This window comes from Telmatherina bonti (assembly GCF_933228915.1).
Source record: "Telmatherina bonti genome assembly, chromosome: 13".
Taxonomy (NCBI): Eukaryota; Metazoa; Chordata; class Actinopteri; order Atheriniformes; family Telmatherinidae; genus Telmatherina; species Telmatherina bonti.
Genome location: NC_136611.1, coordinates 35,005,236 through 35,029,565, shown reverse-complemented (window position 1 = coordinate 35,029,565; position 24,330 = coordinate 35,005,236). Strand labels below are relative to the sequence as shown.

Sequence of the window (24,330 nt, the reverse complement as noted above, 5' to 3'; positions counted from 1 at the left end):
CATATAATGTTAATCACTGTGTATTTAATCAGCCTGAAATGCATATCTCAACCTGTTCGAGGGTGTCTGCTAGATGGCGCCATTGCTCCACCCAAGGAATCACAGAAATTAACTAACTTGTTAACTTCTGTGGATTTCACATCTGAAAAACGGTTAAAGTCTTGGATTAATTTAGAAAGGTAGAAGAGTCCATTTATCCAGGTGTGCTGAGGATACATCCGGTATTTTACACAGTTTAGCGTTCAGAGCTTTAAGGTTCTGCTCTGGAATTTGGTCTTTGTGTGCTGTGGATACAAAGGGACCTCCTGGGGTGACGGACAACAGGCTCTTACCAGGGTCCAACTTCAAAAGGGTGCCACAGTCTGTCTGTGTAGACATTTCCTACCAGGAACAAGATAAGACCAGCTGGGTTCCTGGTTTAAAGTGGAGGTCTGTCTACCCGGATTAAGATGGATCTGATTTTTAGGGCTTCCATTGAGCTCTGTTTTGGAGATGTGTGGATGGACTTCCTTTTGAAGTAGAAAGTCCTGAGTCCTTATCTGATTCGGGGGTTAAGTCGGCCTTGGGAGGTTGCTACACCGTCATGAGCACCACATCACAAAGATGCTTTTTTTGAAAATAAAATATATAGGAGAACGAGATCTGAAAATATAAATCTGCTGGAAATCCTGAATATAGGTCACATGATCCTGAACACAGACACACTCGGTGCAGTGTTCAGAACCAGTGGGTGGAAGTAATGTGGACACTGAGGATTGTGTCAGTGACCCAGTTTCTGAATGTTGCATCTTTTGAAATGTCAGAAATTTCTGAATAAAACAAAGCAGGCCTCCTGCGTTCTGATTGGCTGCAGCTGCCTGAATGTTTATAACAGCGCCTGCAGGAGGTGTGACTTTATGTTTCTGTACTGGATCGGATAGACAGCCAGACGCAGTGAAGCAAGATGAGCGATGGTTGCAACCAGCCCTGAGATAATTCTGCTGATGCTGCAGCAGAAAACAGACCTTCCTACACATCACGTTTAGCCTGCCTGTCCAGATTTCATGCCCATCTCAAGTCTTTTCATGTACTGGGTCTTCTTTTCTGGCAGCTGTCTGACAGAAATAATCAATAAAGACTGGACCAAAATGAGCCACAAGCTCTTAAGACCCTCATGATTCTGTGATGCAACAGTGAACAGTTAGATCAGCTGGCCAGCTCTTTGTGCTGTTATTGTCAGCCATATCTCTGGAATGGTAGTGTGAGACTCTGTGGGGTAAACTGTGATCAATAGTTAACTCTTTAGATAAACCACAGAAGCTTTCCAGCACTTCTCTCAGGAGGTTTACAATGCAAACACAACATAGAGTGGTTATTCAGAGACTCTACATTCTAAATCCACAATGATCCATGATTACACTACTATTTAACACATCTTCATCATAAGATCACTTATCACTGTCACTAGTATGTTGCTAGGAACCCCGGCTTTATCCTAGTAAATATGTTGAAGCTACATCCTGCCAAACGTTCCACCAATCGGAGGGCTTAAATTGATGGTAATGTCCAATCGGGCAAAAAAGAGAAAGAACAAGCAAGCAGAAAGTTCTATGTCTGTCTGAAAAAGAGAAAAACAACGGTCCTCTGTGGCTGGAATAAAACCACGGAAATGAGCTGGAGTGGGAGGAGAGCAGCAGAAATAACTAAATACCAAAACACACCTGAGTGTGAAAGTGTAAATATGTAAACAGTGTGTGTTGTGTGTTTGTTTCAGACTTGAGAGAATGATGTGTAGATGAGAAGAGGTGTGGTCACTGTTAATTGTGTTATTTCTACAAACTTCTGTTGTCTTCTTCTGGTTGGCTTTCATGGGGCGACTGATACATTCAGCCTAATAATGTGTCCGAATGCTGGCCAAGATTAGAGGGGTTAAGCTTCAACAGGCATCTTTACATAAAAAGGCAGACCAAAACTAGCAACATGTTAGAGCTGGGCGATTAATCGGGTTTTAATCTCAGTACGATCTGGGTTTCCAACGATGATAAAACTAAAAGGGTGTGATTATTTTTCTCTCTGCAGTTTCCTCTCCTGCTGTCTTCAGCTGCTAATCGAGCGTCTCTGGCGTTGCAGCGCTGTGCTGTAAACTCCTCCCACAGCCGCTTTGCTTTCATTCAGACACTGTTGCCAACTTGGAGACTTTCTCGCTAAATCTGGAGACTTTTTTTGTTAAAAGTGACAAATCTTGCAGCTTTTACTGGAGTTATTAGAGACTTTTCTGGTGTTTTGGCGACTGACTTGAAGGCACATATTGTTCTGCAGTTACTGTAAGGAAGGAGCAGCGGGAGCCTCTCCCGTCCTAAAGCACTCCCAGGCGGCCGGTCTCAGTCGGCTCCGGCTGCAGGTCCATGTAGAATAACTGCAGTAGGTTGTGGAAGTTCACCTAAACATAGTTTATACCGTTGTCAGCGACAACTGGCTGCATTATTTTCCTATACATAGTTCAGCGAGTTAAACACTGAAATATCCCTCCGTTGTGGGGCGTTACCATAGCAACGCGTTAACCAGCTGGTTCAGATCAGCTGTCTTTTAACAGGTGAATGAGAGAAACGCGCTGCAGCCTGACAGCGGTTGTTTGGCATAAAACATACATCCAGACCAACGTAAAATAGTTCCTATATAAGCGGTAAAAGCGGATTAACAACTCAGAACCGTGCATTAGATGGTTATAATGCACGACACGGAGTCTAGAACACTGTCTTCCTCTGGATAAAGGATGAAATGATTCTGGATCAGTGAGAAACTCCAGACTTAGTTGTAGTCATCGCCAGCTTCTGGTCACCTGGTAACCAGCATCTTTGCAGGTTAACAAGCAAAACCAGTTTGTTTTCAGTGTGTGATTGTGTGTGTACTCACCGTCTTCCTCTCAGCCTTCAGCTCCTGAACGTATCGCGTCAGCTCGCAGACAATCTGAGAGCTCAGGTTTTCGGCGAGGTCTTCTCTCTGAACCGCCAGCTCATTCAGCTGCTGCAGAGTTGCCGCGAACGCCACACACCAGGTGTACCTGAAGCAGCAAATCAGAGACCAGAGCACAGGTGTATGAAATTACACACACAGGAACCAGCTTCACACATATACATTTTTACTACATGCTTGTTAAAAAGGACATAGTGTAACTTTGGAGCAAAATATCAGCCTGATGTGAGTAAAAATGGATGATTCCTAGGGTTTTAACCCTCAGGGGATCATGTGACCGGGAGCGCTTTGCTTCACGGCCTCCCCTCTATAAACACAGAGGACTCTGCTTTGTGCTACATTTCTTCCTCTTCCAATCAAAGTTTGAAGTTTGAAGGCTGATGAAGGTGAAGAACGTGAAAAGAGAAAGCAGGAAAGGGATTGCTCTAGAGGAAACAACACAATTTTACCTTGGCAGAGAATTTTCTGGTTGGGGTCTGATGAAAGAACAGTGTGGATGTAAAACCCACTCTTTTCCTGCTGTACAAACGTAGCAACATGTGATGAACTTCTCCACATATTTCAGTAAGTGATGAGCTGCAGAACATCGCAAAATACGTCTCTCTTTATTTTGCTGTTTATTACAAGCAAAATGCAGCTAGTTGAAGCTAATTGGCTACATACAGCTAATGTGACTCCCTGAACATGCAAGATGATCTGGTTTACATCCAGTAAATGCATTTCCTGTAATTTGTGTAAATATCTAAGAAGACACAGAACAATTAACAACTGTTCTGGTTTAGTTTTATGGTTTTCATACGCTGTTCAACAGGCAGCAGTACTACTGTAATGTCCTATAAGCTAACGGCTAATGCCGATGTTTCCTTTAAAAGAAGTTATTGACATGAGTTGTGCCAAAGTTACTGCTTCATTCGATACACAAGATTATACTTTGCAGTACAGACTGTTTAATTTTGGAACAGCGTTATTTGGCCTGGGGTAAGTTACTGGTTTAGCCCCTAGTGGCCAAAAGTTACATGGTATCCCTTTACAATTCGCAGTTCTCATTCACACACTGTGATGTAAATATCAGAGTTTGAGTTTTTGATGGGGCTGAAAGAAGCACAACAAAAATGAGTCAAATTTTACTGTTAAAGTCTGGTATTCTAAAAAAAAAAAATCGAACTTTTTCCGTGTTTCCATTACAAGGTCCAATTAGGCGTGTCTGTGTGTGTGATGTGTAGCGTTTTCCTGTTAAAATGAAAACATGACTTAACCAAATGGCACCAAACACACCAATATTTTCCAGCACAGTGATTTTGGTTGTTCAGAACCGCTGGGCAGTAACTGAACATCTGAGCAGACGTGAAAAAAACTCAGTAATGTTAGCTCATGCCTCATCGCCCCGGCGTCTCCTGTTGCCACGACAACATCCATTGCTTCTGGTGTCAAACCAAGAGAAGTGTTGCCTCAGATGCCTTGTTCCCATGACAACACCATACATTTGGTTTTCCTCTTATTCTGCAAATTTGAAAAATAATTGTTTTGATGGGCCAGGGACGTGAATGTAGAACACAAACCTAAAAGAAGAACCAACGACAACGTGAATAAACCAAACCGACCATACCATACTGTACCATTCCATAATGTATAGTCCCATACTATACCATACTGTACTTTACCATACCGTATCATACTGTACCATGCCATACTATACCGTACCATACTATTTAGTACCATAACATTCTGTACCATGCCATACGATACTATACCAGACCCTACCATACTGTACTATACCATATTGTACCCTCAGGATTGGGTCTCTGCTTTTTGTGGATGACGCGGTCCTGTTGGCTTCATCTGGCCGTGATCTCCAGCTCTCTCTTGAGCAATTTGCAGCCGAGTGTGAAGCGGCTGGGATGAGAATCAGCCCCTCCAAATCTGAGACCATGGTCCTCAGCCGGAATAGGGTGGATTGTCCTCTCCAGGTCGGGAGTCAGGTCTTGCCTCAAGTGTAGGAGTTTAAATATCTCGGGGTCTTGTTCACAAGTGAGGGAAGGATGGAGCGTGAGATCGACAGACGGATCGGCGCGGCGTCTGCAGTGATGGGGACTCTGTGCCGGTCTGTCATGGTGAAAAAGGAGCTGAGCCAGAAGGCAAAGCTCTGGATTTACCAGTCGATCTACGTTCCTACCCTCACTAATGAGCTGTGGGTCGTGACCGAAAGAACGAGATCTTGTATACAGGCGGCTGAAATTAGTTTCCTCCGCAGGGTGGCCGAACTCTCCCTTAGAGATAGGGTGAGGAGCTTGGTCATCTCTCAGCTGGTCAGGGAACACCTTGGGATCCCCCCCGCAGAGTTGGAAAACGTGGCTGAGGAGAGGGAAGTCTGGGCTTTCCTGCTTAGGCTGCTGCCCCCACGACCCAGCCCCGGATAAGTGGCAGAAGATGGATGAATGGCATACTGTACCAAGCCGTACCATACTGTAACATACCATACTGTATAGTACTGTACCATAGTGCATTGTACCACGCTGTACCAAACTATACTTTACCATACCATATAGTACCGTACTGTCATGTTTTTGCCACCCTGATCTCCTGGCGCTCATCATTGATTACTCGATCCACCTGCTGGCTTCCTAATTGCCTCTGCTACCTCATTCAGTTCACCTGGTTTCCTTTTCTCTCACTGCCTACTTAAGCTCCCTCCAATCCCTCCTTTTCTGCCAGATAATAATCAGACCTATGTCTAGTTTTGTTCCAGCGTTCTACGGATTGTTCCTCAGTTGCCGACCCTCTGCTTCATGCCCCTGGATTACCCTCCTTGCCTTGCCCTCGACGGATACCGCTACCTTTCGGATCTTCTGGTTACCGACCCTGCCTGTCTTTGGATCTCTGAGCCTTGTCTTTGCCTGGACGAGTATTTTGCCATCCTGTTTACCTCCCAGCTGTTGCCTGGTTTCTTCTGCAGACCATTCCCCCGGACTGATCTTCTGTTCATACTCCTCCACCAATAAACTGGTCATTTGTCCAGAACTCCCTGTGTGGCTGTATTACGGATCCTCAGGGTAACTCATTACACCGTACCATATCCTATTGCAATATACCACACCGTACCAGACCATATACCGTACCATACTTACCATAGTGTAGCAGTGTGTGTCTGACACGCGGTGAGCAGTGGTCATAGCAATGAGACAATGAATCTAAAAGGTCCGTTGCAGCAGTTTTCAGTTGCTGTTAGCACAGAAGTCCTACCAGCAGGCCACCGTGAGCTTCTTTCAGTCATATTAAAACCACATAAAACCAGTGTTTTTCCTTGTGTTTGATAATTTATTTCAGCTGCTTTGTCAAGGGGGGTGGGAGTTGATGTCCTCCTTCCAGTCACACCATTTCTCACCATGACATTAGCTATTAGCAGTAGTTTCGTACCAAATACATGGAAGACAAGCTTGTAACTTATCAGCATCAGTAACAAAACAGAATTATGTATCGTTCTGTATCTCATCACCTGACGGGACCCTCCAACTAATGCAAGATGTTAGCATTTTTACATTTGTGACTCCGCAGCTTCAGTTGTGGTTATTATGTGCTTATACAGCGAGACGCCACAGAGCTCTACTCTGTTGTAATTCTCACACACTGAGGGTTTAAAATAGAATCAATAAAAGATTTGTAAAATAAAACCATCACCAGTGTTTAGTCTGTGCAGAAAAATAAAGTCTTTGTAGCCCTTTTTGCCTATTGCAGACATGTTGAGGTATAAATTGAAGTTTTTGTCATGTACTGTACCCAGATATTTGTATTCCTGATCTTGAACATGATGGTGCTGATGCAGAACATCACATAGAAGTACATTACATGCTGCAGTAACATACACTGGGACACTGGGGGTTTACCTAGGTCAACTTACAAGATTATTTCTGTGTTTTGAGATGGCAATTTAGGAGCAGCCATTCAGATTCTGGGAGGGATTTGTGATGTTATAATCTGAAACTATTAGTTACAAAACACCAGTTTTCTGTTACTAATTAAAAAAAACAAAAATTCACTATACCCAATAAAACTTAAGTAATGAAGACTGTATTTCAACAGTAACAGTATCAAACAGTCTTCATTTATCTGTCAAGTGTCCCTAAATTATGTTTTTCTTCCTAACTGAATGACTTCCTAACTGACATCCACATTATATCAGAATAACTGAGAGACCTGGATCCACAGGAATGTTTCAACTTTTTTCACATCCTGGAACTAATCTAAACCGTCATGTTTTCTTCATTTTTTTTTTTTTTTCTTCTTCTTATATTAAAACAAGATTTGTCCTCTCTGTAGTGAACCCAGGCTTCACCACAAGGGTTGAGTTGGGCTGGGTGTTTAGGTGATGTGGACATTAACCTCTATCTCTGACTCGTTTAAAGTGAGGAATGGAGTCCGTCAGGGTGGAATCTTGTCACCGCTTCTGTTCAACATCTATATTGATGCTCTGTCTGTCCAGTTGAATGATTGTAAAACTGGTTGTACTATTGGAAATGTCCTGTGTAACAATCTGATGTATGCAGATGACTTGGTGTTGATAAGTCCTTCTAGTGCAGGCCTGCAGATGTTCTTGAATATCTGTTCCTTGTACGGTATTGAATATGACATTCAGTACAATGCTCTGAAAAGCTACATAATGATTGTAAGTACCAAAGAGGACCAGAAGTTGGCTTTTCCCGACTTTTATCTCAGTGGAAATGTCCTTAAGGTGACAGAAGAGGTGAAATACCTTGGACACTACATCGCAAGTGACCTCTCGGATGATAGAGACTTGCATAGGCAGCGATGTAAACTCTATGGTCAGGCTAATGTATTTGCCCGTAAATTCTACATATGTTCCCCCAATGTCAAAATGATGCTTTTCATTATTTTTTCTATTTCCTGGATTCTGTGTCCTTAATAAAGCTTTACTTGATTTAACCAATCAGAAGGTTGAAGAAAGAAAAAAGCTGACTTACCTGCTCTCGTCTTCTCTGCTTCGCTTTGGGTGGTACTTCTTCGACAAGCTCCTGCAGAGAGACAGGTGGACAAGGAGAGAGACAGAGGGACAGATGTCTTCTCATCAATTAAATAACATAACTGAAGATTGGTGGAAATCACAGGAGAAGATGCAGACGGAGTCCTCTGTGCAGACGTTGTCTGCAATGACAGATGGTTAAGTTGGAAGAAACATGAGAAGTTATCCACCGCCGTGTTGGAGAAGGAAAGATGAATGAAAGGGAGGAGAGGAGCAGGCAAAGGTTTTGAAGGAGAGGAAGGTGTACCTGATCTGCTTGGCGTAGCTCAGCTCGATGTTAGACATGATGATGAAGATGTTAGAGATGATGATGAAGGTGTTACCTGATCTGCTTGGCGTAGCTCAGCTCGATGTTAGACATGATGATGAAGATGTTAGAGATGATGATGAAGGTGTACCTGATCTGCTTGCCGTAGCTCAGCTCGATGTTAGACATGATGATGAAGATGTTAGAGATGATGATGAAGGTGTACCTGATCTGCTTGGCGTAGCTCAGCTCGATGTTAGACATGATGATGAAGATGTTAGAGATGATGATGAAGGTGTTACCTGATCTGCTTGCCGTAGCTCAGCTCGATGTTAGACATGATGATGAAGATGTTAGAGATGATGATGAAGGTGTTACCTGATCTGCTTGCCGTAGCTCAGCTCGATGTTAGACATGATGATGATGAAGATGTTAGAGATGATGATGAAGGTGTTACCTGATCTGCTTGCCGTAGCTCAGCTCGATGTTAGACATGATGATGAAGATGTTAGAGATGATGATGAAGGTGTTACCTGATCTGCTTGCCGTAGCTCAGCTCGATGTTAGACATGATGATGATGAAGATGTTAGAGATGATGATGAAGGTGTACCTGATCTGCTTGCCGTAGCTCAGCTCGATGTTAGACATGATGATGAAGATGTTAGAGATGATGATGAAGGTGTTACCTGATCTGCTTGGCGTAGCTCAGCTCGATGTTAGACATGATGATGAAGATGTTAGAGATGATGATGAAGGTGTTACCTGATCTGCTTGCCGTAGCTCAGCTCGATGTTAGACATGATGATGAAGATGTTAGAGATGATGATGAAGGTGTACCTGATCTGCTTGGCGTAGCTCAGCTCGATGTTAGACATGATGATGAAGATGTTAGAGGTGATGATGAAGGTGTACCTGATCTGCTTGGCGTAGCTCAGCTCGATGTTAGACATGATGATGAAGATGTTAGAGATGATGATGAAGGTGTACCTGATCTGCTTGGCGTAGCTCAGCTCGATGTTAGACATGATGATGAAGATGTTAGAGATGATGATGAAGGTGTACCTGATCTGCTTGCCGTAGCTCAGCTCGATGTTAGACATGATGATGAAGATGTTAGAGATGATGATGAAGGTGTACCTGATCTGCTTGGCGTAGCTCAGCTCGATGTTAGACATGATGATGAAGATGTTAGAGATGATGATGAAGGTGTACCTGATCTGCTTGGCGTAGCTCAGCTCGATGTTAGACATGATGATGAAGATGTTAGAGATGATGATGAAGGTGTACCTGATCTGCTTGCCGTAGCTCAGCTCGATGTTAGACATGATGATGAAGATGTTAGAGATGATGATGAAGGTGTACCTGATCTGCTTGCCGTAGCTCAGCTCGATGTTAGACATGATGATGAAGATGTTAGAGATGATGATGAAGGTGTTACCTGATCTGCTTGGCGTAGCTCAGCTCGATGTTAGACATGATGATGAAGATGTTAGAGATGATGATGAAGGTGTACCTGATCTGCTTGCCGTAGCTCAGCTCGATGTTAGACATGATGATGAAGATGTTAGAGGTGATGATGAAGGTGTACCTGATCTGCTTGCCGTAGCTCAGCTCGATGTTAGACATGATGATGAAGATGTTAGAGATGATGATGAAGGTGTACCTGATCTGCTTGGCGTAGCTCAGCTCGATGTCGGCTCGTTCCTTCACGAACTTGCTGTACCGCTCCAGGAAGTCGATCCCCCAGCTCGTGTGTTTCTCCAGATTATCATATTGATCCTGAAACAGCAGACATCATCACTGATCACCCTGATCAATCAGTCCAATTAATACTCATCAAAAACATCCCTAACACCACCTTAATTTCACCTGGGTGACGTCACGTGTTTGTTCACTAACTTAATCAAAACCATTTCTTCCTATCGATCTTGGCCAGCTTATGACGTCACGCGGGGTCATTTTCCCCTGCATTTTGTCTCACAGGATGCTGCAGCAGGTTCAGCGCACGTGATCACAAGTGATTTTTTTTTCTGATCAGTTAAACCCAATCGAACATCACACGCACAAGTGCACGCACACACGCGCGCGTGTTCTAAAAAAGACTGACATCAGTTATTGATACTTTGATCAGAACCGATGGTGAGGAAGATTCTCTGTTGCCATCATGATGCTGCAGCGCGCGAGGCGCCGTCGTCACCCACTGTGTTGCTATGGAGGAGCAGACAGATGCACAAGGGCTTCACGCACGCGCGCGCACACGCACGGACGGGTCGCCCAGATACCGACAGGTTACCGGATGAACGGCATCAGGTTATTGGGTTCGGATTCCGGCGGTTCGGATGGGAACGTACCCACAGCACGGTTCCCCAGTTGCAGCTCATGGCTCCGGTCTGCTCCTCGCGCTCCTCCGCTGCGGCTCCTCGCGGCTCCGCGACAATCAGCACGAGCTGCAGCTGCCTGCCGCGCGCATCCTAACCATTACACCGGCTGCCTGTGTGTGTGTGTGTGTGTGTGTCTGCAGCAGCACGAGCAGAGGACGTGGTCACGCACGGCGCGTCTCCCTGAAGAACTCTTTGTCGTCAGTTTGCGCGTGTGTGTGCGTGTGTAGGTGTGTGTAAATACATACATACGTATAGTAGGGCGCATGCGCAATGACAGCCCCGCCCTGATGACACACATGACAGCAATCAGCCTGCAGCAGAACCAGCAGGTTCCGCCTTATCGATACAGATATTAGGATCAATATTAGTGACGTTTTTACTCAGAAACCAGCAGCAGTTGTTTAAATTTCCCAATAATTTTGATGATGATGATGATGTGTTTTAGAGAGAGATCGTTGCACTCACACTTCCTGTCTCTCTGATGATGAAGATGATGCAGTTTGTCATAAAAGGTTAATTGTTTTCCGTTTTCAGCAATAACTAATCAATCACAGGTTGACTGATCAGGATTAAAGAACAGGAGGACTTGCAGGGTTGTGGTCTTACAGACAAACTGAACCTGTTGTCAAAAGGACCAGAAAAGGTTTTTCTCATATGAGGTGAATCCTCTCTCATAAAGGGCAGAACTCTTCCAGTTGCTCCCGGTGACCCAGGCGAGTGGGCATCCTCATTGTCCCCTGGTCTGGAGCCCGTACACTGAGGTTAACCCCGGTGGACGTCATGCTCTCGTCAGCATAGCAAGCTGGAAGGTGTCAGGGCGGCTGAAAGCGGATTCTGTCTTCTGTTTCCTTTGCAAAAAAGTTCATGAGGTCTTTCTTGTCTTTTTTATATCCTACACAAAATCAGTCGAGTTAAAGGATATACTTTAAATATATTATATGTTTATTTTCTGAGACCATGGTCCTCAGCCGGAATCGGGTGGATTACCCTCTCCAGGTCGGGAGTCAGGTCCTGCCTCAAGTGGAGGAGTTTAAATATCTCGGGGTCTTGTTCACAAGTGAGGGAAGGATGAAGCGTGAGATTGACAGACGGATCGGTGCGGACTCTGTGCCGGTCTGTCGTGGTGAAGACGGAGCTGAGCCAGAAGGCGAAGCTCTCGATTTACCAGTCGATCTACGTTCCTACCTTCACCTATGGTCATGAGCTGTGGGTCGTGACCGAAAGAACCAGATCTCGTATTCAGGCGGCTGAAATGAGTTTCCTCTGCAGGGTGGCCGGGCTCTCCCTTAGAGATAGGGTGAGGAGCTCGGTCATCCAGGAGGAGATCAGAGTAGAGCCGCTGCTCCTCTGCATCGAGAGGAACCAGTTGAGGTGGCTATGGCATCTGGTCAGGATGCCTCCTGGACCTCCCTGGTGAGGTGTTCTGGGCACGTCCCTCTGGGAGGAGACCCCGGGGAAGACCCAGGACACGCTGGAGGGGTTATATCTCTCGGCTGGCCGGGGAACGCCTCGAGATCCCCCCTGCAGAGTTGGCAAATGTGGCTGGGGAGAGGGAAGTGTGGGCTTCCCTGCTTAGGCTGCTGCCCCCGCGACCCGACCCCGGATAAGTGGCAGAAGATGGATGGATGGATATATGTTTATTTTAGGGGTGGTACTTTAACGCGTTAATTACGATTGATTAATTACACAAACATTAACGCCTGCAAAAAATTTGCATTTATTTGCAGAACCTTTGCCAGAGGTTTCCTGGTTCGGGGATTACACCGATGGTACCTCTGCTACTGACTTATGCCGGGCGGACACTGTGCGATTTCGAGGCGATTTCACCACGATTTTGCTGTTGCAGACCACGCTGCGTCATCGTGGAAACATCGTAGCGTCGGGATGTCCGGTCGGGAGTTCGTGAGCCGTACAGTGTGAGAACACTCAGGATTAATTGCTGCTACGTTCTGACGATGATGCTGCGACCTCCCGATCAAACTTCTGGCATGTCAGAAATTTTTGCCGTCGCTCGTACAGTGTGAGTGGTGTTACGTCACGATTCTATGTTCGCACCGGCGCAGAAGATACCGGTGGAGCTTAACAATGACGGCCAACCCCAACTTCAGATGTGTGCGGTGAACACGGCTGCTAGAAGAGAGATTAGTAGAGCTATGGAGAGAACACGAGGTTTTCTTTTGTTTTTCGTTTCAGCGCACAAGACAGCGCACACAACTGAAACAACTTGCTGCCTGCTCGCCATCTTGTTGTCAGGCACGCTGTGGTTGTCATAGCAACTAGGAACCTTTGTTTTTCGTTGTTCACACTCGAGCACGTCGTGCCGTCACACGCCGACTGACGCCGACAACTAGTTGTGGTTGTCAATAATCATGGCTGACGGCAGTCGTACAGTATGAGTACACATGTCGTAGGGTCAAATAGAGTACGAGGGACAAACCCGGTCGTGCAGTGGGAGCATTTTCCCGACAGTCAGAGTTCTAAAATCGCACAGTGTCCGCCCGGCATTAGCCACATTGGCAATATTTTTTGTGATGTTCTCGACCTTTCAGAGAGTTTATTTAAAGACAAAATGAGCATCAACAAGTCTAGAGTCTTTTTCTGGTGGAATCAGGGACTCTTGGTGAGTAACAATGAAAGATCGTGTAGTTTTCTCCGTTAGCAGCAGCTGTGAAGCCCCCTCTCTTCGTCCTAAAGAACACACGTAGCCTGGTCCTCATGCAGCTCCAGGCTGCAGTCAGAGCTGGAGGTGATCTGTGCTGTATGATCAGACTGAAGTTGATGCAGGTTAATTTGTCTTGGTTTACTGTCAGATATTAATGTCTATTAATGTGGATAAAAACATTGATAGAGTTAAAATTACTGTGACATGTTGTAGACTCTTACAGAATAACTGGAGCTGCAGCTTTTAGTTAAAGTAACTTTAACTTTGGGTCTGTTCAGTTTTGGCCAGAAATGTTTTCTATTTCTTATTTTACAATTTTGAAAATTTAAATAATTTTCCCAGATATTATTAGAGTTTGAGTTTAAAATATTAATCTGTTTTACTAATATTTAATTATCCCCCCATTTAAATCCATTTAAATGAAAAAAAGTTGCTTTTTGGGGAATTTTTTTTTTTTTTTTTAATCAAGTAACAACCATAGTTAAATATAATATTTTACCAACCTTGCTAGTCTCCTGTGTATATTAATTAGGATCCGTAGTAAGTCAGTGCTAACTTGGGTAGTTGGGAACTCATCTTTATAGTTTATTTTTGACTCCAACGTAAAAATCTTGATTATCAAAGTTAATGTTTATTCCCTGAGTTCATTGTGAACTTAGGAAAGAGAGGAGACCTGATCTCGTCTGTATCAACAGTAAGGCAGTTAAATGTGTCTCCAGGTTCAACCTGGGGACGCACATCTCAGAGAACCCGTCCTGGACAATCAACACCCCCCCATAAGAATCCCCACCTGCAGCTGTTCTTGAGGACTCTGAGAAAAAACAACCTGTTTGCTGCCATATTTGGACATTTTTACCGCTGTGTGATTGAGTGCATCCTAACCAACTGTATCACAGTCTGGTACAGAAACTGCCCTGTCGGATACTGCAAACCAGTATGGTATGCATCACAAGAACTTCACTTCCTGTCACTGAAAGAGTTAATGAGAAATTATGCCAACGACAAGCACGTAGTGTGAGTTAGGGGTGGCCATGGAAAACATGTGGGTGGCCAAGACTTATTTAGTATATAATACATAACTACAAAAGTTGACGTATGTGAGAAAACTGAATCTGGCCAGTTTGAGCTTTTGACAAAGAGGAGCCTACTGATCAGAAGTGTTTATTTAAAAAAAAAAAAAAAAAGACCAAATGAAATTATCTGCCATTATGTAGACAAGGCTTGATCCAGTATTACAGCAGGGGGTAGGGGGGGGTCTGGGGGCATGCACCCACAGGAGAAAAAATGCAACATTATATATTAAAATGCATTTATCTGGTGCAAAAACTTTGCTCATCATTATACAACGCCCAAAAACTAAAACTTAACTTCAAAGGTCTTAAAAGTTGGATTTAGACTGAGGCTTCTGAAATCGCAAAAGTAATTAAAATATTGTGTCTCCAAAACAGCCAATTTTTCAGCTAATATATTAGGTGGGACATTTGAGAATATCTTAGCATGAGGCAGGACGTTTTTCTCTTAATATATTTGGCAACTATAGCCTTGACCAAGTTAAACAGTCTTATTGGACATCAGCACATTGAGTTTTCTCTCCATTAAAATGTGTATTTATTAACAAGTTGCACTTACTTAGAAAATGCAGAGGCCAAAAACTAACTTACTCAGGGATCTGCATGAACAAGGAGTGAACATGGAAAGTAGCAAAAAAAAAAAAATGTTTATTGACATGTCAATAAACATAGCTCTACTACATAGGAGCACTTAGAAGAGTTTGATAAGAGTTTGTAGTTCTCAGTACTCCAACCACTTATAAATGGAGAACCACTCGTAACCAAAGCGCGGTATCCTGTCGTTATACAAGGTTCTGTATGGCAAGCCGATAGTATGAAAAATCGGACATAAATTAACGCCGTATTCTAAACCGTAAAAAGCAGCATGTGCCGTTTTTTTCGCGCAAACGCGTTGTGAAATTGAACGCGCGGTGGCGTAAATTACATGCGGTGGCGTTTTTTGCATATTGTATCTGACTGCTCAGTCACTGTATGATTGTACCCAATCAGTGCTTCGGCAGTCATGATCAGAGGATCACTGATCCTTGGTGAAAGAGAGAATGTAGCCTACATACATACACACACCTGCCATTCTGGTCCTGTCTTAATCAGAGTGTGTTGTACCTGTTGCTGGGCACTTTTGTGCATGACACTACAATCAATATACGAAGTCAATTAATAAAATATATCACTGCTGTATTACATCTTGAGGGTTTTTTTAAATTGCTGTAGCCGCAGTGATACGTTTATAAATGCATTTCAGCTGCAGTTAGGGGAAAAAAACACATTTGTTACATGAACAATTTAAAAAAATCACAAAAAGATTTTGAAAGTAAAGTTCTTGCTTATCCAAATTTGTATCTGCAATTCCAATCGCAATTACTGCGGTTGTGGATTAATTAATAACTTGGACATTTGTTAAAACTTTCATTTTGTGTCTCATGTTTATTATCAACTGTTCTTTACAGACCAAATTATTGTTAGCTTTTGTCTTGCTGACTGAATTTATACCAGGTGTTGTACGAGACATCAAAACGACAGCCATGATTAACCTTGGGGGAACCTCATGCCGGTAGTCGGAGTACAGACTGTGTGGACTGTAACTATAAACATGATATGTCGAGATGACTTTGTTGATTTCAGGGTCATGCACAAAAGTGCCCAGCAACAGGGTTGCACTGATTGGGTACAAAGCCCGAACATCCAGTGACTGAGCAGTCAGAAGCCTCTTAAAGATAAAATATGCATAAAATGCCACCGCACGTAATTTACGCCACCGCGCGTCTTTTACGTAGTGCCTGTGATTTACGCCACCGCGCATCCAGATTCACAACGCGTTTGCGCGAAAAAAATAGCATATGCCGCTTTTTACAGTTTAGAATAGGGCGTTAATTTACGTCCGATTTTTCATACTATCGGCTTGCCATAGTTCTGCGGTAAAACTACTGGTGTGGCTGTTTTAGCCATCTGCCTGTAACTGGGATATGTCTGGAAGGACAGAGAAAAGCAGTCATAATAAAAATATGGTGGGACTTTCTTCCAGAAATGAGCTGCTGAACATCAATTCTACCATCATGACAAGATCATCCTCACCTGCTGGTCCATGAACAGGTCCACCACCTGGAGGCCTGGGCTGGTCAGGATCCAGCTGTTCTGATCCCGTTCCTGTAGGAGGGATACAAAAGAATGAAAATCAGTTATATCACGCTTTGAATGCTTTATTTGAGTGGCTTCAGAGTTGTGTAGAGAAGACAGGAGAGAGAGAGAGAGAGAGAAAGAGGGGGAAGATATGCAACATTTATTTAATTTCACTATTAACACTTCATCTTCACCTGGTAGACCATGAGCAGGTTCATAAGAAGCTGAAGGCCTCAATCCTCAGAGTCTGAGCCCTCTACTGCAAAAGATTAGTGTAAATAAATCAAGAACTTTGATCATCATATGGAAGGAACAGAACCTGCTGTTAGAATAAGATGATTTATCTTCTGAGTGTTACTACAGCCCCAAGATCACAACAAGAGGATATAATTTTTAAACTATTTCTCAGCAATAGCACTCAGAGCCCTCTCCTATTGAATGGATACAGGTAAGAATTATATTTAATATGAGAAGTTCTTGTCAACATGGCATCACACTCAATTAACACTCATTAAACTAGAGATAAAGCTGGAGAAATAATTAACAGTTATGGAAGAAACACAAGAACTATGGTATATTACAGTCCAAGGTCTAAGATTTTGTGTGTCAGTAAATTCTCTGTTGAACTGTGATATTGTTCTATAAATAAATGTAGTTCAAGTGATGTTCTTAGAAGTCAGGAAATTGGTTCGATTTAAGTTACCTTAGCTGTCGTCAGTGTCTGGCTGCCTATCTCTATCCCTGTGCTGATCTCCTGAAACTTTGTCTCTTAGCAAAGTATGACAAAATATCCTTGGAGGGCTTTCTCTTCATTGTCTGCAACTTGCACATAATGTTAGCACATAGTGATAACTTACATCATAATGCTATTATCCCAACTTCTGTATAATGTTAGCTGCCTGACTGGGCAGTGACATTCAGCCAGCTATTGTGAGCTAGCATTAAAGACAAGTTCACAGAGTTGTTAAATATGTTCTCTATCCAACATAGATACAGCTGATATCCCTATTGTCTAGCTATCCTGAGCAAGCATTAACTTGTGAATGACTTGATTTGATGAACAGTTGGTTACCAAGCTAATCTTAGCGAAGCCTTAGTAGCATTAGCCCAAGAAACAGGAACAGATTTTGTTATTCATTTCGGGTCACATACATCTGCATGTCAGTGCTAGCCATCATCCCAGTAATTCTTATATTACTTCTTATTAATTCTTTAAATTCCATTCCATTCTAGATTGTGCCATCTGATGGCAGCAGATTGTAGTAGCTCTGACTTGCTATCTTGATTTTTTTTAAAAGTACAAACTCTTCTCACATAGATATGACCTCAAATTAGGTATTTTTTTCTGAGGATTTCATGCTGGTTCGGAGGGTGTGCTGGAAGGAATATTTTTCTGCATATTTTTGGCTCTCTCAAGACTTGTTATGAGTCTCCATGGCAGCGAAAGACTTGTCGGGATCAACTGTTTAAACTCTCCCAAATCAGGTTTATCAGCGAAACAACACGTCAAATCCCGATGGAGTTGAAAAGAACGACAAGAGGATCCAGTGCAGGAGTGAGGCAGAGGAGAAAGTGAAAGAGATTTAAACCATTTCTCCCAACTGTCCTCATGGATAATGTGAGATCGCTAGCTAACAAAACGGATGGGCTCGAGATGCTAACAAGGTCTCAGAAAGAATACAGAGTGCAGTATTATGTGCTTCACCGAGACATGGCTGCATGAACACATCCCTGACTGTAATGTGTCTGTACCGGGCTTTAAAACGGTCCGTGCAGACCGCAGTAGACAACACAGCAGAAAGCTAAAGGGTGGTGGAATTGCAGTGCTGGTTAACCAGCGTTGGTGTCATCCTGGACATGTTGCTGTCAAGGAGAAGATATGCACAAGGGACATGGAACTGTTAGCTGTGAGCTTCCGTCCATATTATTTACCCAGAGAGTTTACCTGTGTTATTCTGGTAGCGGTTTATATAATACCTGGTACCGCACCAGACACAGCCTGTGATGTCATCAGCTCCGTCGTTGCTCGGCTACAAACACAGCATCCAAACTCATTCATGGTGATCTCCGGAGACTTCAACAACGTCTCCCTCTCTGCAACTCTACCAACATTCCAGCAGTTTGTCAGCTGCTCCACCAGAGAAAATAAGATGTTGGACTTATTTTATGCAAATATGAATAATGGATACAGTTGTTCTGTCCTGCCTCCTTTAGGAAGATCTGACCATAATCTGGTTCTTCTCACCTCCACCTACAAGCCCATCGTTCAGCAGCAACCAGTCATCACAAAGACTATCAAAATCTGGTCTGCTGAAGCTGAAGATGCTCTTAGAGGAGGCTTTGAGGCTACAGACTGGAACGTCCTCTATGAACCTCATGGAGACGACATCAACGCCATGACTGAGTGTGTGACAGATTACATAAACTTCTGTGTGGACAGCATCGTCCCAACAAGAACAGTGAGGTGCTTCCCCAATAACAAACCCTGGATCACCAGTGACCTGAAAAAGCTGCTGAACATCAAAGGCTACGTTCAGACTGCAGGGCTTGCAGCTCATATCGGATGTTTTTGTGAAATGCGAATTTTTTGTGTCTGTTCACATTTCCGATCAAATGTGACTTATATGTGATCTCCTGAATGAACCTCATGCGCACCAGAAGCGTCCCACATGCGTCGAAGACATGGCGACGTGCAGTGAGCGTGCGTGTGAAAAGTTTTGGTCAAGGTCTTTTGTGGAGCTGTGGCAGCAACAACTGTAGAGAGAAACGTTTGGGTTCGGAGTCGTAGTCAGGATTGGTGGGAGAGTGATGTGAGCGCATGTACCGATAAAGAGTTCATAAACAACAAACGTAGAATAATGACGTTTGTCGCGTGTCGATGACGCGTCGGTCGGAATAATGAGGCCTGACCGTTCAGACTGAAGTCGCATGGCAAAATACCAGATACGTATCGGATTTAGGACCACATATCCAAGCGGCCTGGGTCGCATTTGAAAATATCCGATCTGTGTCGTTCAGACTGTTAAGAAAAGATCAGTTATAGGTCGCATAGGGGCAAAAACACCGGATTTAAGTCACTTCAGCCTGTAGTATGAACGTAGCCAAAACGAATGCCTTTCGTGATGGTGACATTGACTTATTGAGGGCAACACAAAAACTACTTAAAACACAAACTAAGAAGTGCAAGGAGGACTACAGGAAGAAGTTAGAAAGTCAGCTCCAGCAGAATAACCTGAGGGATGTGTGGTCTGGAATGAAGAAGATCACCGGCTTCAAGTTAAAGGGGGACCAGCCTGATGGAGGTCTGGACAGAGCTAATGAGCTGAACATATTCTTCAACAGGTTCAGTTCACCCCCTACCTCCAGCCCAACAGACCACACACCCTCCATAAGCCCACTGCTTTCCTGTCACGCCTCCAATCTGTCACCCTGCAGCTCAGTCATGGACCAGAACACAGCTTCATCTCCCTCCACATCAGGACATCCTGAGACCTCCACCTTGTTTGTCTCCTGCAATCAGGTTAAGAAGCAACTTGAGAAACTGCACCAGAACAAGGCTACAGGTCCAGATGGTGTCAGTCCCAGAGTTCTCAAGACCTGCTCAGAACAACTATGTCCGATTCTCCAGCACCTTTTCAACACCAGTCTGAGACAAAATAGAGTCCCAGTGCTGTGGAAAACCTCCTGCCTTGTTCCAGTGCCTAAAAAACACAACCAGCTGAACCAAGTGACTACAGACCAGTTGCCCTGACTTCTCACATCATGAAAGTCCTGGAGAGACTCTTACTGGCTCACCTCAACAAGCAAGTAAACACCTTTCAGGACCCATTCCAGTTTGCATATCGTAATGGACTTGGGGTTGAAGATGCCATCATATACCTGCTCCAGAGAGCACACTCAAACTGGACAACAAACTGGACTGGAAATGCAACACTGACTACATCTACAAGAAAGGTCAGCGCAGACTGTACTTCTTAAGGAAGCTGAGATGGTTTAATGTCTGCACCAAGATGTTGCATATCTTCTATAAGTCTGTTGTGGAGAGTGCAGTCAGCTTTGCAGCATCTGCTGGGGTAGTAGCATCAGAACCAGAGACTTGAAGAGAAACAACAAACTGATCCAGAAAGCTGCTTCTGTGCTTGGAGTAACTCTGGAGCTGCTGGAGCTGATTGTCCAAAAGAAGAATGCTGCACAAGCTGATGAAGATGATGGAGGATTCTTCACACCCTCTCCACAACACAGTGATGAAACAACAAAGTGTGTTCAGTCCGATGTAAGACTGAAAGATACAGAAGATGTGGTGGAATTTATGTGTATAGTGTAGTTTTAATATGTTACTCTTTTATTAAGTTTCTTTTATGTAGCACAAGATAGATATTCTGCATAGAGTAGTTCAGTAAGCTTGCTTTAGTAGATTCATGTATAAAATTAAGTGTTCTGTTCAAGGCCTGTTTCAGCTTTGACTGTAGATCATTCCTGCCAGCAGCCATCAGCCTCCGGAACAAGACCTCCTCAAATTTATTATATACAAAATTGAATTTCCCTTTGGGGATTAATAAAGCATTTTTCATTTCATTTCATTCATTAAACACCACAGAGAATTGGCATAAAACCATTTAACTGAAGTGATTGTTATTTTATCATATACTTACTGAAGACTTGTTGTGCTTCAGCTGCTTGCGTCCATCAAACTACCTGCTCCTACCACAGTAGGATCTTCACGCTTCAGTGTCCTGCCTTTTAGTTGGACTTTACATGAGGCACCCTCTGCACAATATATATTTTTAAAAAAACTATGCCGTGCACTGTTAACAGTAAAAAAAAAATACAATATTTGCAGATAAGACCAGTGTGGTGGCCAGGTTTTTGTTCAGGGTGGCACTGGCCACCCCTGGCCACCACTTGGGGGCATCCTTGCCCATACTGTTTTCCTGCTCTCCTCCTGCATGAGGCATTACAGGAGCTTCTGGACTAGAACCTGTAGGTTTCGGAACCACTTTTCCCCAACAGATGTCTCTCCACAGAACTTTTTCAGTGCTGTATATTTTCTGCATACTATTGCAAACACAAAACATCTTCCACTGCATTTAACTGTTAAGAACTGCTCTTATGTGTACATACTGTTTTCATATTGTATATATTGCACTTGCTGCTCTTTGCACTTCTGAAAGCTAAACTGCATTTTGTTACTCTGTATTTATACATGTGTAATGACAATAAAGTTGAATCAAATTTAATCTTAAAACAATCGCTGGAAAATAAATATGACATGGTTTTACCTGCTTCTGTCACAACTACTTTAATGCTACCATTTAGATTAGCAATGCTACGTAGCATCACGCTAACACCAGGTTAAGAACATTTCACAGCATTAGTATTTGTACTTCCACATTTGTACGTCCTGCAGGCAGCTGAACTGATCAGTGATTGATTCATCTGGCACTAATCAATGAGTCAGTAAATTCCAGTTTCATAATCAACCACTGATCAAAGCAGTGCATTGATTTTTTATTTTAATGCAATCAGTCTCCTCAGTTCAGTCCACAGATCATCAATATCTTCAGGAGTGAGTAGAAGCAAGTGAACACTGATAAATGGATGTTTTCATGGAAACGCTGAGTCAGCCAATCATGTCCCAGGTTTTATCAGCTAATTTTATTCTCAGCTTCTAAGTTATTGATTACTATCAGAGAGAAAATGGTTTATTATTGATCCTGCTGTTTGATTTCTAATTATTTGTTGTCATGGATACGTCAATCAGCTGTTTAAACGATGCTCTGCTGAAGAAAACACGGCTCTGAAAAAACTAAAACAAACTTTATTTAAACATCTTTACACACAATAAACAAAACAAAAAAAATGTGTCAAGTTACATCCGACAAGTGTCATGAAATGCCTCCAGGGTCCTAAAGTCCCTCCACGTTGGAGGAAGTCCGTCCTGCAGGAAATGACCGCATCGCTGACACGGAGACTGGAAGAGTTTAATATAGCTACGCAGCCACGTCTGCAGGTGAGACAGAGACAGGTCGGACATGTAATATAGGCGAGACAGGTGAGAGACAGACAGGAGTATTGGTCGAGACAGAGACAGGTCGGACATGTAATATAGGCGAGACAGGTGAGAGACAGACAGGAGTATTGGTCGAGACAGAGACAGGTCGGACATGTAATATAGGCGAGACAGGTGAGAGACAGACAGGAGCAGTCGAGACAGAGACAGGTCGGACATGTAATATAGGCGAGACAGGTGAGAGACAGACAGGAGCAGTCGAGACAGAGACAGGTCGGACATGTAATATAGGCGAGACAGGTGAGAGACAGACAGGAGTATTGGTCGAGACAGAGACAGGTGATGGAGACACATGATGCATGATGGACAACTGTCTCACCATAAAGGACCGGACTACCACGTCAGGCATCTGGGGCAGTTGGTAGTGCAGCAGGGCGGTGGTGGCATGGTCTGTTACCTAGTAACATAATAACCAATCAGAATGCTGCACATGAAGTTCAGGTGGTGACAGAGAAGACGAAAGAGTCTTACCTTCTGAAACACCTGGTACTGAGACTTTGTCCAAATGTCCAGCTGGGAGAACAGATAGACAGGTTCCCAGTGGTTAGCTAGGTTACCATGGAGACAGTCAGGCGTCAGTAAGTGTGACTTCTCACCTTTCCGTCCTCATTGTAAACGTTCTCGCTGAATCCTCGGACAACTGTTCTGTCGATGAAGAGCGAACGCATGACGACAATGGCTTTCAGCACCTTCCCCAGCGTCACCTGAGGGACACACACACCTGTTACCGGCCAGGAACACACCTGAAACTGGGTCTGTGTGCGATAAATGTGTCGCAGTACCAGCAGGACTGCAGACGTCCCATTGGGTCTGAACAGCTCGATGGTCATATCAGGAAACATCCTGCCGATCCGGGAGATGACATCATCCACGTACCTGCATCCAGAAGAACACGCGTGTGTGTGAATCTATTGATATGAACAATACAGCCTGCTGACACGTGCAGACATGTTACAGTCAGAGTAACCTGCAGCCACACCAACTGACCAATCAGGAAAAGATTTCATGAATGAAGAAAAAAAGGCTCAGCTGTTTTTATCTGAACACAACATTTTTGGTTTTGAGACAAAGTTTTTTTTTCTGCGTGAACAGCTTCAACCACAACTATCAGGTCACACACTCATCAGGTTAATAAGTACTGGAGTTTTTGAACATGCGGGAGACACTGCAGAGCTGCAAGGCAGAAGTCCGCAGAAAAACCTGGAGTGAATCCTGTCAGCTTTTCTGTGCTGCAGGGTGCTATTTCCTCTCATTTTCCCACATTTTCCCTAATTTTTCCTTCATTTCTCCATTATTTTTCCTCATTTCCCCTCATTTTTCCACACTTTTTCCTCATTTTCCCTAATTTCTCCTTTTATTTTTCCTCATTTACTCTCATGTCTCCCTCGTTTCTTCCCTCGTTTTCCCCTAATTTTTTCTAATTTTCCCTCGTTTCTCTCTCACTTTCCCTTTCTTTCCATTATGCTCCAGCATGCTTTTCTGTTATTCTCCATCAGTTTCTACATGGATTACCATCTTTCTCTCCACTTTATTTTCATGCGTTCCTTTCCTCTAATTCTAAACTTACTGACTGGAATGCCAGGATTTGATTGGCTACCATCCAATCCATGTCACATGGGATAGTTTAACTCGTCTGGCCAGTGTGTTAACCACGCTAACGCTCTACCAGGTTATGAATCAGAACTTTCTGTTTTGGCTGAAGGTTAAGGTCTGTATGGGACCACCTCTGGGTCCGGACCTGGATTGTGGTCTGGTGATTTCTGACCTGTGTTCTTTGTGTTTATGTTACATGCA

At 43.6% G+C, this 24,330-nt stretch overlaps 2 protein-coding genes across 2 annotated transcripts in view; both read right to left on the bottom strand.

Moving 5' to 3' along the window:
* LOC306764311 (formin-binding protein 1-like) overlaps window positions 1-10,616 on the bottom strand; it is a gene marked incomplete at both ends in the record, with an annotated part of 31,561 nt that extends 20,945 nt beyond the window's left edge. Inside the window, 4 exons of the mRNA XM_079251422.1 lie at window positions 2,893-3,040; window positions 7,929-7,979; window positions 9,899-10,014; window positions 10,587-10,616. Of these exons, the coding sequence (XP_079107548.1) occupies window positions 2,893-3,040; window positions 7,929-7,979; window positions 9,899-10,014; window positions 10,587-10,616 (345 nt within the window). The remainder of the gene's footprint in view (window positions 1-2,892; window positions 3,041-7,928; window positions 7,980-9,898; window positions 10,015-10,586) is intronic.
* An 11,713-nt stretch (window positions 10,617-22,329) lies between these two features.
* med27 (mediator complex subunit 27) overlaps window positions 22,330-24,330 on the bottom strand; it is a 3,175-nt gene continuing 1,174 nt past the window's right edge. Inside the window, exons 4-8 of the mRNA XM_079251968.1 lie at window positions 23,319-23,412; window positions 23,133-23,240; window positions 23,008-23,049; window positions 22,856-22,933; window positions 22,330-22,470 (exon numbers count right to left, since the gene is read on the bottom strand). Of these exons, the coding sequence (XP_079108094.1) occupies window positions 22,336-22,470; window positions 22,856-22,933; window positions 23,008-23,049; window positions 23,133-23,240; window positions 23,319-23,412 (457 nt within the window). The 3' untranslated portion in view covers window positions 22,330-22,335. The remainder of the gene's footprint in view (window positions 22,471-22,855; window positions 22,934-23,007; window positions 23,050-23,132; window positions 23,241-23,318; window positions 23,413-24,330) is intronic.